Source organism: Micropterus salmoides, unplaced genomic scaffold, assembly GCF_014851395.1.
Source record: "Micropterus salmoides isolate LMB-PRFRI ecotype aquatic unplaced genomic scaffold, ASM1485139v1 Ms_hic_scaffold_20, whole genome shotgun sequence".
Classification (NCBI taxonomy): Eukaryota; Metazoa; Chordata; class Actinopteri; order Centrarchiformes; family Centrarchidae; genus Micropterus; species Micropterus salmoides.
The window spans coordinates 27,594,073-27,609,729 of record NW_024041151.1 but is presented as its reverse complement, the minus strand read 5'-3'; the positions used below and the strand labels follow the sequence as shown (position 1 = coordinate 27,609,729).

General features: G+C 38.6%; 1 protein-coding gene across 3 annotated transcripts in view; it reads left to right on the top strand.

The window, feature by feature from the left end:
* The first annotated feature begins 390 nt into the window (after nucleotides 1–390).
* Nucleotides 391–15,657, top strand: part of LOC119914491 (cingulin-like protein 1) — a 41,314-nt gene continuing 26,047 nt past the window's right edge. For all 3 annotated transcript variants that reach the window (XM_038733815.1, XM_038733814.1, XM_038733812.1), the window contains exons 1-3: nucleotides 391–435; nucleotides 3,867–3,977; nucleotides 7,053–7,180. In XM_038733815.1, coding sequence (XP_038589743.1) covers nucleotides 406–435; nucleotides 3,867–3,977; nucleotides 7,053–7,180 — 269 coding nt within the window. In that variant the 5' untranslated portion in view covers nucleotides 391–405. The remainder of the gene's footprint in view (nucleotides 436–3,866; nucleotides 3,978–7,052; nucleotides 7,181–15,657) is intronic.

Sequence of the window (15,657 nt, the reverse complement as noted above, 5' to 3'; positions counted from 1 at the left end):
CTTTTTTTTCTCTCATTCAATTCAATTCAAATTACCTTTACTGCCATGAATTCACTCACTCACTATCTCTCTCACACACACACACACACACACACACACACACACACACACACACACACACACACACACACACAAATGAGAGGTTGAGTAAACAGATCAATCAGGCACAGAAACCTGAAAAAGTCTGGTCTAATATTAACTAACAAACTCCCATTGTCTTTCTCCCAATCATTCTCTCTCTCGCTCTCTCTCTCTCCCCCCATTCTGGTCAGTAGGGAGGTTGTAGTTAGGGTCATCTCTATGTACACAGGAGTGCTGCCCACCCACCCCCACACACACACCCAGAGAAAGAGGGACACCCTCTGTGGTCTGAGCTCAGTAAGGAAATTAGTTTTTTCTGTCATCATGAACACTTCTCTCTCTCCAAGTCCTGCAGTGAGTATTTTAGAAACATTTTACAGCTCAAGAGATATTAAAAAGCATCAGAACAGTGAGATAAAGTGTGTCTTTAAAACTTTACTGGTGAAACATTTGGCTAGGTTACAAAAATTTGGACTGTTAGCTAAAGGTGGCCTTTAAGCAGCTCCTGTTAAAGTCTTAGTATTGAAGAAGTTTGCTAAACTTAATTTGCCTGTTTAAGGTTTTTGTGTTGAAGAGTTTTTGTTGAAGTTTACCTAATTTCACCATTTGGAATGATTTAGAAAAGTTAGTAACAGTTACTAAAGGTTAAAGCCTAAAAAACTGAGTGACTTAGCTAAAGAATAGCGTACAGCCTTTGCTCCCCTCTGTCCTGCTGGTATTATAGACTTGTCTGAGCTAACCATGAACCCCCTCGACTTGCATCTTTTGTCGAGCTATGATGTTTAGCCTGCAAAGGTTTAGGCTTTTTGGTTACCAACATTTAGAGAACTGGTAAAGCAGATAGTAGCATTTATAATGGTACCGGAATGTTTTAGTTTGAGTTTAATTTAAAACTTTAAAAAATGTCAGGTTATGTTATTCTGAAAGTACATACCTGTCTCCTAGAAATTACGCATTTATACTACTAATTTGGTTTCCCAATTACGTTTTGCTGGGAAAAGTAATTAGGAAAACAAATTAGCAGCACATAAACATAATTTAAAGGGGACAGGGTTGTACAGTAACTTGCAGAGAATTACAGCATCCCACATTCACCAGGCACTATTTTACTTTATAATGAGGTTTTTTGAAAATAAATAGCTTTGTTGGGTCCACTGAATGTCACATGCTACCTGAATACTGTATATTGAGACTTTTTTCCATTATCCTCTTATCAACTATAAATTCCTCTCTGCTCCCTCAAGCTCCTGTCTATGCATGTAATGGTTCTTAGGGGGATTATAACACAATGGATTTGCATTGATTGCATTTAATCAGACTCACTGTGTCATGAACACCCAGCCCACTCATGTTGTGAATGCATTCACTCATATGGTGAGTAAGGGAATTAATTGCCTGCTGTCCATTTGTAGTTTTTATATATATATATATGAAGATTGATTTCCTCCTTTGAAGATAAAAACATACATATGAGCCACCGGGGTTGGCTGCTTCAGAACAGGTGGTGGGTTTCAAACAGTGGTGGGTGGGAAGCTTCTACCAGCTGAGAGTCTGTTCAGTAAGCAGCACTTGTATTGTGTCTATCAATGCCGCAAATTTATAATCCTCGTCTTCAGAACAATACTGAATATTTCTTATGTTATACCATGGAGCACTTTGACACTTAACTGCTGAAACCAACTTAAAGATGTAAAAGACATTCTTCACTTTCGCTTTAAAAAGAGGGGGAATTAAGGTTTTGTAGTTTTCCCGTTTCACTTTTGCTTTCTTGCTTTTTTTCTTTTTTGAAAAAAGTCGTCCCAGTCGTTGGAGATTTCAGACTTTGTGTTTCTACCTCATTTGCTGTCGCTCATTCTGCTTCAGAACAATGACTCCCACAGGGCAAGGTTATCTATCACAGTAAACACTAGCCGAGCATAATGCTTTTACATGACTGCCTGCTTCCTGTCACTGACCTGACATGCTGACAGGTAGAAATGGATGTCTCCTAGAACGCCGTGTCTCTAAAGAACATGTCATATGACAAACTGCGCCGCCTGTTAGTCTGGACATGAGTTTATTGAAAGCTAGGTGTAACGGTTGGGGTGGACTTTTGGTATCTTACTATATTGGCTTTTTAATCTAAAAACAATGGCAAATGATAAAAGATATAATCAGGTGTGCTTTGTTATATAATCATTGATCACGCAACGCAGTACATTCTTAGCCTAGTGTGGATGTTTTGATGTTTCATTATTTTAGGGGCCCTCACCCAATTTAACACATGTAGGTCAGTTTACTTGTTACCAGGAGTTACTAGAAAACAGTTGTATAATGTCTTCTGTGGCTCTGGAGGAGCTTCCTAAAGTCTAACAAAAGTTACCCATCTTGGATTTTATTAACATAACGTCCGTGTTATAATCTCGGGTGCGGGGTTGGAAAGACATGGGGGTTTAACAGGCTGGGAAGGCCTGATGAAAGGTGATAAGTTGCATGATGGGAAATCTAGATCCGAGTGTTTCTGGACTTTTACCTATATGATGTATTAAAGTCAAGATATCTGCTGTTTCCATTCTGACCAATCTTTTTTTAATCTGTCTTTCGTGAGTCCCCCAATTAAATTGAAGCTATTTAATCAATCAAAGCACATTCTCTGAATCCAGCTCCTCGATTTGATGCTTGTTTTGTCTTGCTTTATGTCATTAGAAATTGTATATCTTAAACAACAAAACAAGACATTCAAAGACTTCGCCTTTAGCTCTAATAACTTGTGATGGCCATTTATCACATGTTCTCATATGTTTTACACATCTTAAAGACTCAATTAATTGATTAATTTGTATAAAAAAAATTAAACCAAATGAATTTATAATGAAAAGTTGCATTCTTTGAAAGACATTTAATCCCAACAAAAATACAACACAAGGCATTAAACAAACAATATCATAGTCATATCAATACAAAAAATTCAATTTCTAAAATTTTACATTTCAGTCAAATGTTTAGCGTCTTTTATTACATAATAATAATAATAATAATAATAATAATAATAATCTTTATTTATAGAACCACTTTTCAAAACAATGTTATAAAGTGCTTTCACAAGAGCAAAGACAATAAAACACAAATAAATAACAAGATACACAGTAAAAAAGTAGCATAGCCATGTTGCATCCAATCATGTTAAGTCAATTTTATTTATATAACCCAAAATATTATTTTACTCCTTCAAACTTTCCAGACTTTCTTTAGTCCAATCAGATTTCTCAGTCTGTCTGATTCTGACTGCAGGTTAACAGATAAACAAAGATCAAGATTCACTGTGTTTTATATCGCTAAAGGTATGCACTTGTGTGCTGGTATTTAGGACGTCCTCTCTGTGCTCCAGTGAGTCTGGAGGGCAAGATTCACCACATTTCAGCCTTTCTCTCCCATCGCTCCTGTTTCTCTCCATTCCACACCAGTGCAAAGGTTTGTAAAAGAATCAGAGGAGGAAGTTTTGCCAGTTGGGTGTTGCCTTAATTCTGGTTGACGATGGCATTTAGACTCTAAGGGAAAACTATTTGCATAATGTCCTTCAGATGAAACACATTCTACAATCAGTGCACATTTAGAATGGAGATAGAGTTTTTTAAAAGATGCTTTCACCACATCAGCGGCCAATAGGATCAGACTCCCAGAGGTGTTTGGTTGCTGCCAAAACTGGTGGTTGAGAAACATAAGGCAGATTTACTGGACGAGGGTTACTGTGATTAAAGTTAATAACGATAAAATAATGAAAATACTCTGTCTGTCTCTCCTTAAAGTCTCCAGAGTTCCAAAGAAAGAGAGAGGACTTCCCTGCTTCGCTTGGAAAACTACGGCAGCTGATAGAAGACAAAGTTCACATCCTACAATCCCCCATCACTGAGCAACAGGTAACTGACTGACAGGAAAGATTATTATAAACTTAAGTGTATGAAAACCCTAATGTGAGGGAATTGATCAAGTAGAACTTGTACCGAGGGCAAATAGCAAATGACTGTGCAAAGATGAAATGAAAAAGCAGTGTACAAGTTTCTATGTTATAAATTTATAATTAAGTAATGGCCTTTTTTATACAGTCTATGGTAATGGGGGGGGAAACTGTACAGAAACATACATTTAAATTACAGTGTTACAAATGTTACAAATTCCAAGATACTGGGTTGGCCACTGATTGGAAGTTGTCTGTTTGATCCTCCGGCTCCTTCAGTTTGCATGTCGAAGCAGCTTTGAGCAGCTTTACTTAACTGGAATCTGAAACATGACACCTCCAGTGAAAACAGTTAGATGATTATCTCCAGTGTAGGAGAGGCATCAAGTGTCATTTTGTCTTTGCTGACACTTGATGGTTTTAAAACATGAATATGTGCTAGAGGGGGCAGGGCTAATTGCTCAACACTCCCATAACTGCACACCTCCTAATAGTCTATGCCGGGATTTGTTTTTATTGGTACTTTCTTTATGCAATTCAATTGCTTTTTCTCTCCATTCCTCTAAGGTTATTACTGTCTGTCTCTCTTTCTCCCTTTCCTTTCCCTTGTTGTTGATCTCTCCTGAGGCAATGTTCAGAAAGGCATCTCAATCCTGATGTACTCCCCTACCCTTTTAAATAAGTGTAATTTCTCTTAAGCCCTAAAATAATTTAAAAAAATCAAATTAAACCTATAAGTGCCAGTCATTTGGGTTTAATGACACTCCCCTCAGGTGACCTGTGTTTGAATTCTCTAAAAGGTTTGTGAAGTGAGCATGATGTCTGGAAAAGCTGTATGCTCTAAGTGACAGTCCCTATTTGGAATTTGCATTCTTGCAACTGCAAGGATTAACACAAGTTTGTGAGATCTTACTTTTTTCACCTCCCCAAAGTTTTTTTAATTTTTTTATAAATATTAAGATGCATCTTTTTGGGCTGAAGTCAATAAAATTCTAGCCTACACAAAGGTTTATGGAGCTTTTTGGCAATGACATGTGATAGAGAGCACTAGGACACCCTCCCAACAGGAATGCCAACAACAGGGTGATCCAAGAATATAAAATATTCCCAAACTCATTTTGCCCTTACTGGAACATATTATGATTAAAAGTAAGTGTTTTAAAAAGTTGCATTTTCAGAATGTATTTTGAAGTATTACCACTAGAGGCCGGCCGATATTAGCTCATTGCAGATAGATCGGTGTCAGCTGAAATATTTATTTATTTATATTATGGGTTGTGTAAAGAAATATACATTTTTTTTAAATCTGAAATATAATCACAACAGTTCTTTGCACAATGATGTAGAAATGGTTGTGTGTGTGTGTGTGTGTGTGTGTGTGTGTGCGCATTCTGCGCTCGTTGAAAATTCAATCATCACAAAAAACCTTGATTCTGGAGGCCTTGAAAAGTCAAAGGAATCTGGAAAATGTGTGTTTTCAGTGTGGACTAAAGATCCTAATTTTGAAAAACAAATCCTATTTGGCTGCTGTGTGAACATAGTGCCAGTTTGTCTCTCAGACTGAGTCACATAGACACAAACAGACAGACAGACAGAAGATAGGCAAGGGTGAGGGTGATCATCATGTTCTGCCAGAATGACTCAATCGGTCTGTTGTCTTTCAGCCCACAGCCGCTCACTGAAAAACTCCATCAGCTCAACAAGTTCAGACTCACAGCCAGATTAGATGTCACCCACTCCACTCCAACTTTATCTATACATGTCACATCCTCGAGAGTCTCTTTTTGTTTTTTCCTCTCGTCTGTCTGTCTACCCTCACTCTCTGCCTTCAGCTGGTGATTCATCACTCTCTTCTATTTTACTCAACATGTTGCTATGTCTAATAAATGGAGACAGCAGACTACTGAGAGTTGAACAGTTATATGGGTATATTCTCATAATGAATACTCTCCAGACTAAATATTTTATAATGACTTATGGAGCGTCTGGTATGTGTTTTCACCACACATTTGTTTTCGCTCTGAGAGTCAGTATCTTCCCTTTTACCATGGTAAATAAAAGGATGTGTTGTTCTGAGACAGAACTATAGTTATAAATCCAGCCTGAAGATATGGCACTGTCTTATTTCCCAGCAATAAACGCGGTCAGTGTGCAGAAACTTTTTTTGCTCCCTGAATTTGGCCAAGGCCAGTTTCTGTATCTTGACTTCTACTATCTCAACAGCTTATCCAGTGTGTGCTATCAGCGTCAGATGATGGACATATTTTGCTTTTCAGATTAGTAGAGATGCACTTAATAAAACGGTAACCCAGTGTCCATTATTCTCCAACAAAACTAATAGTCTAGAGCCATGCTAGTGACTCTGTAAAGCTGTACTTTGGCACTGTAGTGCTTTGAGGTAAATGCTAATGCCAATCTTGCAACATGCTCAGAATAGTAATGTTATATGTTGATGTTTAGTTGTTTGCCTTGATCGCCAGTGTATTAGCATACTAATCTTTGCTAATTAGCACTAAACACAAATTAAAATTGAGGGTGGCAGGGATATTAGCTTGTCATAAACAAAGTACTGGACAAATGACAATTTTGACCTAATGATGGCGCTGGAGGAAAAGTCACTGATTACCACATAGTTATTTGGCCTACAGTCCATCCTGATGGGGGCATGAATGGGTGTACCAAATTTCATGGCAATCCATCTAATAGTTGTTGATATATTACATTCAAAACCAGAAAACTCTATGGCAGCACTAGAGGAAAAGTCTGGGGATCCCCAAAGATATACTATGTTTCATATACAGTTTATGGTTTCAACATGTCCACCCCAACCACCTCTTTACTCTGATTTTACTGTTATATATCCTTTAGCGTTCAAATGTGATGCTAAAGTGCGTGCACTGAACTATGACACTAATGGGCGCCCCCCTACAAGCTGATGCTGACAGGTCTTGACTGTGCGTCCATATGTGACGACTCGGGAGTTAGAATGTGTTGGCTACAGCACTTCTGTAACTTCTGTCTCTTCTCTGGTGATCAGGGTTTGGTGTGTGAGGAGAACACAGGTAGAGGACTGTGGAGGTTTGCCGTTTTGAGTGAGCAGCTGACCTTTCACCTCCAGCAACTGCAGAGACAGACAGAGCAGGAGCTCAGCAGCATACACACACAGTGAGTCAATGACATGTTATGTATGTGAAACAAGGGAGCTACTGTATGAGAGGGCACACAAAGCCTTAATTTCTTTGCACAGAGGATATTTTCTGTGGGTTGGATGATTGCTGAGGATTGAGGACCTGACTTGTGTTTGAAGGACAGTTTCCTTGCATATTACTCAACCCTGGGGCCCAGTACACACTCTTAAATCTGTTGAATATAAAAAAGTTAAGTAAGAAAAAGTTGGTAATCCTGTTACTACAAAAACTATAATATATGATCCTGTTTACTAAAGAAATTCTTAAAAGGTTGTTCATAAAATTGCATGTTTCAGGTCATAAGAATGACCTTGTGATTCTCAAAATACAGATTTTGTAAGTAATAGTAGAGTAGAATAGAATAGAGTTATATAGATGTATGTTGCATTTTGGCAATATCCTTACTTCTTTTTTCTGTAACTGGACTCTCCTCTTTATAGAAAGGACCATGTCATGTAGTATTTAAACATGCGAGTAGGAGGCAGCTCTGTGTTGGTTTGTGGGGTTTTGTCACAGAGCTGAAACAAGAATGTGGGAGTTTCTCTGTATCTCATAACAGCAGCAGGTTCTGCTCCACTGGAGAAAACAACAGAATCCTGCGTGTGTGTGTGTGTGTGTGTGTGTGTGTGTGTGTGTGTGTGTGTGTGTGTCGCTGAGACAGGGAGAGACGGGAAAAGACAGAAAACCAATGGAAATTGTTCTTTCACACATTTGTTTGCATGCGAGCTCCTGTAAATCAAATCAAATTGTGTCCTTAATTTTACATTCACGTGTTACATATACTCTTCGCAAAGTCGGTGCTCAAATCTCTTCTTATCTTTATTTTACATTTCTCTTTCCTTGTTTGGTTGCATGAAACAGTTGTACTGTACTGAGAACTAATCTCATTTCCATGACCATTCTTTTGCCAAATTTATAATCTGTAACTCTCTGATTGGAACTATGTAAAGTAATGCAAAACTGTAACTACACATCACTCCTTTACTATAACAACATCCTCTTAGGCTTTTTCAAATTTCAATTAGATTATTAAGAAGATTATTTCAATTGTGTCATTACAGTACATCAATATCATAATGACAGACACACCATCATGCTCAACTGTCCTCTGTGTCCATTCAACTGCGTCTCTTCACCAAACCACCTGTGCCTGCCTCTGTCGTTTTTTTCCCAACACAAACCAAAATAAAAAACGTTACTTTGTGACAATCTTTGTAACTTTCTGGAACTGACAATCTGACAGCCGTGCACACTCCATTCAGAGGTGTGTGGAGGTGAGAGAGTAAGCAGGGTTTGAACATCTGTCATTCTTCACCCAAGTACCTCTGTCACATTTTGCGTCCAACACCTTGAATGCCTTCTAGTATTGACTTTCCGAAATGGTGCTGCGTTATCCCCATTAGAAGGACGTGTCTCGAGTCTAGTATCATAGTGGTGTGTAATATCAGCATGAGCTTTATGCAGCCATATTTACTTACCACAGCAAATGATCATAATGTCAGTACTGACACTGATAGGTAGGTAGGTACATTTATTGTCACAATGAAATATATATATAATATATAATGAAGCTACTGTAACTCCTCTGCTCTGCTATTTCTGCTACATAGCAGACAATATACATTAATACAGAAGCAATTATAAAAATGGTAAACTTTTCAATAATCACTGGAGCAGTGCTGAGGATGCCGTGCACATCCCATGCCAGTTTGTGATGTTTCCAGTCAGGATGCTTTCTATTGTTCCTCTGTAAAAGCTGACAAGAGCTTGGCGTGGGAATTTGGCCCTTTTTTTGGAATTTGGTCGTTTCTGAGCTTTCTTTACCAGCGTGGAGATGTGAGACGACCATGTCAGGTTCTCTGTGATGCTGATTCCCAGGAACCTCAAACTGTTCACTTGCTCCACCTTAGCTCCACTGATGTAGACAGAAGTGTTTGTCTTTGTCTCCTTCTTCCTGAAATCAACGATCAGCTCCTTAGTTTTGCTGACGTTGAGCAGCAGGTTGTTCTCTGAGCACCACTCTGCAAGATGATCAATTTCCTCCCGATATGAAGTCTCATTGTTGTTAGAAATCCGGCCGATGATTGCGGTGGCGCCTGCAAACTTCACAACAGAGTTCTCTCCATATCGGGGGATGCAGTCGTGGGTGTACAGCGTGAACAGGAGGGGGCTGAGCACACAGCCCTGAGGGGCTCCGGTGTTGAGTGGAGGAGGCGAGTCCGCCAATCCGAACTGACTGGGGTCTGTTTGTTAGGAAGTCCAACATCCAGTTGCAGAGTGTTGTATTTAAACCCAAAGTGCTGAGTTTGCTGATAACAACCAAAGGGATCAACCAACCAATCAAAGGTCTGTGTGTGACATCACAGATGCTACAACCATATTTATTTCTGTCTACCATTCTATCCTGGACATCAGGCCTGCTGGTAAAAGTGAAAGTAGAAGTGTCTAAAAAGTTAGAAACTGTTTGTAGTCCTGGGTAAATGAATCTATAAAAACTGTGAGAAAGTGAAAGTTGCTGGGGAATTTTCCGATTTTGTTACCACTTGTGGTGTGTTGACAGTAAGTGTTCAGATGGTAGTAGGTGGCTGCTGCCTCACCCTGCTCGCTTGTACTCTCTGTACTCCTGCCATGACGAACAGTTTGGCAGAACAACGCTTCAACTGGTCTCACTTCTGTCAGACAAGACAAGCGAAAACACATCTCAGAATTCAAGGTGTGCCAGCAGACACACACCCACCCGCACACACTTGTATACACACACACACACACACACACATTATTCTGATGATTTTCCAGGAAATCTCTTAATTTCTCTGCAACATTGTGGTTCTCATCGCCAAGACTGATCCCGTCACAGCTCGGATCAAAGGCTTAATTAAAGGAGATGAATAGGTTCTCAATAAATAGTGTTACATGTCTCTATCACGTTGCCCTGCCCAACATGATATCCACTTCTCATATCCACTTGGCTTACTGGAGCAAGACATCACCCTGCTTTCATTTTACTGGGGTTTTCCTTGGTTTTACGGGGGGCTTATACAGTAACGTCAGTGCCAAGACTGGCTTTGTACAGGAAAAGAGGACAGAGCTACAATCCTGAACATTCAGGAAAGGAGATAAGGCGAGATCCTTCTTTTTTTTTTAAATGGACCTTTAACAGGATCCAAGGAGGCAAGCAGCTTTAACACTGAGAACTTCTGGAACAGTTGTTTAAAAGTCTGCTTTACTTCAGTTTCTTTGTGATAATGATGCGTTTTAAACCAGTGCTCTGCTACTGTTTGTCCCAACCTTCATGCCTCTGTGGTGAAGCTAAAGCAGTCTTAACAGTCTACAAAACTTTTCTCACGCTAAGGGAGGTAGAGTGTAGGATAAAGAGCATTATATACATCATTACCATCCTACAAAGCAGCAAACATGGAAACTACAGACTAAATTACAACGGAAACAGTCACAATAGTTTTTCTTTTTCTATGCTCTTTACTTGATAATCCATTACACCAATTGCTTCCCAAGAAATCAAATAAAATGGCAGTAACAAAAAAAGGAAGAAAAATAAAATAAAAGATTGATTTGACTTATGAACATCTTGCTTCTTGTACCGACTGGCTATTGCCTTATTAACTATGAGATCTCAGTAGTAAATCCTCTGCGTGTGTTGTGGCTGTTTTAGTTCACACTGAAATCTGAAGTGACACTATTCAGAACAGAAAAGGAGAGCCAAGACGTAAGTCTGCCATGTTCAGATAAAATTATGGAAACTGAAATTAGACTTTTTTTCAGTTGACAAGCTGCTTGTGAGTCTTAAGACTTGTTTCATTAAGCTGTTTTATTTGTAACGGAGTGGCGTGAATTGAAAACAAACGGTCGATATACGGATATGGCACACTAAACATTTACTGTCCTGTTTTCTTTGTCTTTGTTTTTAGATTTTCAATTAACACTATTTAAAAAGCTTAGAATGCTCTTTTGACTGTACCATCTCACACGGCTGATCCTCAGTTAACAGGGCCGAGTAGAACTACAAGGATTTGAGTCCCTGTTCTCTCCGCTGTTAACATGTTGACAGGGCCCGCTATCAACCGCTTTTACCAGAGTTTGCAGCGTGGACAATCTGGATTTACAGTGACGACTGTATCTAAAGAAGGGTTAGAGTCCCCTCAGGGTTAGAGTCCCTTAGTGTTAAAGGGTTAGAGTCTTAGAGTCCCCAAGTGTTAAAGGGTTAGAGTCCCTTATTGTTGAAAAAAAAAAAAAGGAGTAAAATAAACAAAGGTGAGAGACCTGCATGTTTTTATTTTCTATTGAACTCTTTTAAAACTTTTTTATTTTTCCCTGTTGCTTTTAAATGTTTTTCTGTAAAGCACTTCGAATGACCTTGTTGTTGAAATGTGCATACAAATAAACTTGCCTTGCCTTGCTTAATTATGGCTGACATTCCTTTTCTTGTATTCTTTTCCTGCTTTCTCAGAAACTATTTTATAAATACACTTTGTGTTTTTATTACTGGAAGCACCCAGGGCAGGCCGTGATGTCAGAGCTGTTCTTCACTTCTTCACATTGTGTTGATTATGTTAATTTTTTTTTAATATTTTAAACTAAAATTCTGGCCACATGTTTGGCATTGTACATTTAAAAAGTACTTCTTTATTGTCTACAGCAGTGCATGATGGCCTGAAAGCTCATACACAGACACACAGCAGTCCAACATGGTCTCAGCAGCAGCACACGGTGGAGGAGTAGATGAATTCTGGTTGGGATGGATTTGGTGTGTTGTTTTCGGTGGTATTTTCCCATAGATAGACAGACAGCCTTTAGTCTGGTTACGCAAGGCGAGTTCAGCTTGTTGCCAAGACTAACAGGCAGACTGGTGGTTTGGAAAACAGCCAGCTGAACTCTGTCAACCCTCTCCTCGTCTTCATCTTCTTCTTCTCTGAAGGATAATCTGTTCATTCGTCTTCATATCTTCAAATTCTTCTGATATCGACCACGAGATTGTTTAACAAGGTGGAAAGGCTCAGATTCCGCAGTGATTTATCCTTTTAAATTAGTTTTCTTTTTTTTATCCAAATAAAAAATTCATATCCTTCTGTAGGACACCATGAAGGTCAGAGGTCACAGTGACCTGAAAACAGAGGATGATCATTTATAGTCAAAAATTACTGTTCAGAACAGCATTTTGACTTTGAACGTGTGTGCAGGGGAATGCGTAACATTGTCTTTTTCCTGAAGAACATGCTGTAATGGTACCCCTAAGTAATGCACTGAATCTTTAACTGCTGCTGGAACTGAGCAGTGGCCTCCCAACAGGAAGTAAGCGTTTGCAGTCATTTGAGGCCTTTTTTTCTTTAAATTCTATCTTTCTGTTTTTCTTTTTGATTGAAGAACACGCAGCAGGGTTGTGTAACAGAACATAACTAAACATGATTTTTGTTTTTCTTTACTCCATCTTCTTCATCGGTATCTGTCAAAAAAGGTTTGCCTTTTAAAAAAATTGTTACGGTTTGATGACTAGAATCAATTGTCCAAACTGTTGCCAATTAATTCTCTGTTGGTCAGCTAGAATTGTTTCAATATTTAAACTGTAACTTATATACTCACAGTTTTAGTTCTAATTGCTAATATACATGTAGAAAATGTGCAATATGAAGTAAAAGTAGAATCATACATGAACACTGGTGTTCCTTTACATATAGCATCGCTCATCTTTGGCCATGATAGAAACACTTTGTGAAGGGGATTTTAATCACCAAAATGTATGTTTTTGTGCTATAAATACTCACACAGTGTATGTATCCTGTGTATCCTTGACTCAGTGACAGGCTGCAAGTGGTGAGATATATTAATGTAAAAAACACCCACACATTTTTCACCTGCTATTATGGAGTGAAATGTGTTTGTCACATACATTCAAGCAATTATGAAGCCCTATTTACGCTTTTCTGTATGTAAGCACCTAATCAGAACACAGAGCAGCTGGCACGGTGTGTGTGTGTGTGTGTGTGTGTGTGTGTGTGTGTGTGTGTGTGTGTGATTTTCAAATTGTAAACTAAACACACAGATATTCATAGGTAATTACTGTTGATAGATGATGTTCCTCGTTCAACACGCTGCGCTTTACTTTAATGAAGCCATTTCATTGGTTAAGATCAGTTTTGATTGACAGGTGACAAAGTAGATAATTTGCATGAAGCTTCAAAGTCTTGCTGGTGGTACCAGAAACACCACCAGTAGATTTCTGAGTGGAAGTTAAAATACTAGAAGATTTCCCACGATTGATCAGGAATAGGCCTGTGGTAGGCTACATACAGGTTGCCATGATAAGGCTGTTACTGTTCTGGTGAATCACATCTTTATTTCTACCCAAGGCTGTTATTGCTGTTAGTGTTTTTATAGCATGGTTATTTGACAATTAAATGTATTTTAAACAATAACAAAAAATTACAAACAGTAGAAAAAACAGGTCCTGAAAGCTTAAATGATTATTTTCTATGTAAACTAAAATAACTAAATTACAAACTAACGTGCAGGGGAAGAAATAGAATTATACATCTGCTCACTGTTGCTAAATGTCGGGGCAAATATTTATACATTTACTTACGTTTACTTTTTCTTTGATGAGATATTTCCTAAAACTTCATGTAAACTAGACATCGTTTGGGACTGAATATCTAACATTGTTGAAAGATAACTAGCCCTAAAACCTCAGACTTCAGAAAAGACACCGGTCAGTAGTGAACACGATGGAAAAACATCTGCTGAGTTTATTTCATTTTAGGCAAACAAAATTCCGAAAACTGTGTAACTTAACTGTCATGCATCCTTTTAGAGCAGACGACGGCATTTAATCTATATTACAATATCATGACAATAATAAATGATCTTTAACATAAATTACTTTATTCTACAAATCAGAGATCATTGACGTCGTTTAGGTTTACTTCCGATTTCTGTCGTCCTCATAACAGTCCTCATAACACACACAGTGGAGTCAGGAGGCCTCCTTGAAAATCTCATTAACAGAATGTTAATATATTTCCCAGAGGGCCTTTGTGGTTTTGTGCTGTTCTTTGTGTCGTTTCTACTTATTTGTCTTTCTCTACGTGTTGATGTCACTTCTTCAGTTAGTTCATCAAAGGCTTGCTTCAGATGAGACTCCTCTTCTACCTCACAAACAAAGCACTTCTGTGCCTCTTGTCGCCTGCTGTCCTAACACCCTGCTACAGGGGGTTAGTGCCTCCCAGTGGACAGACGGTCCACTACACTGAGCCTTCATTTCTGGCTGTATAGATATAGAAAGATTCTTTATTTCCCCTCTCAGTACTACTACCACAGTTATCATGTTGCAGCTTCTACTACTGCTACTACACTGACTACACACCTGTTCAAAGGAGGAGGACAATTTTCAGAAAACAATAGTATTAGCAGTACTGATACTACACTGCTGCTACCAGTATTAGCAGCAGTAGGCTACTAATACCACCTCAGCTATACTATAGCTATTACTATTGCTAATACTGGTCTTACTATTTATATCACTACTGTGCTGTGGCTACTAAAGCTGGTGCTGCTACGTCTACTACCAGTAGTGACTACTTATTCTGCCAGTAGCAGTATGAACAGTACAACTACTAGCGCTAGGGCTACAACTACAGTACCGTTCCACTGCTGCAGCTACTAGAAATAGTAGTACTACAGCTAACAACTAATACTATAGTCATTACTATTACTTCTACACTCACAAGTAATACTATTGCGACTATGGCTGCTACTACTGCACTGATTCTCCTGGCAGTATTACTAATACTTGTAGGCTAATACCACTATAAGTAGTAATCATTACACTGCTGCTGCTACTGCTAATACTTCTATAGTTATTAACAATCCTGCACGATACTTACTATATATTATTACTGCCAACCCTACAGATACTACTGTCCCTATTTCTTGTGGTATCACTATTGGTACTACTACTGTTGGTACTACTAATTAGTACGATAATTAATGCTACTACTGCAAGAAGTACTTCTTCTAAAGTAACGGTACCACTACAACAGCCTCTGCTGCTATGGTAGTGCAGTAGCTATTACGACTACAACTACCACTTCTACTACACTGCTGCCAGTAATAGTACTGTTGCTTCTAGTATTACTCAAACTGCTGCTGTTACTAATTCACTCTGACTGATAGTGCTGCTGTTGCAATTACTTCTGTAGTACTGCGACAATTCTATACTGTTATATAACAGTTTTAAGTGACATCACATTTCAGTAGATAACAATAGTGAGTCATGGAGTGTAATGCTGATATAAACAAGAGTACATGGTGGTGCGTCTCCTGAGTGTTGGTGTTGAATATTTGGCTGCTGTTGACTTTAAACATGGAGCATTAATCACTAACTCTGCATCAGCTGTACAGCGCTGTGTATTTATGAAAACTGTTGTTTGTTCAAGGAAGGAA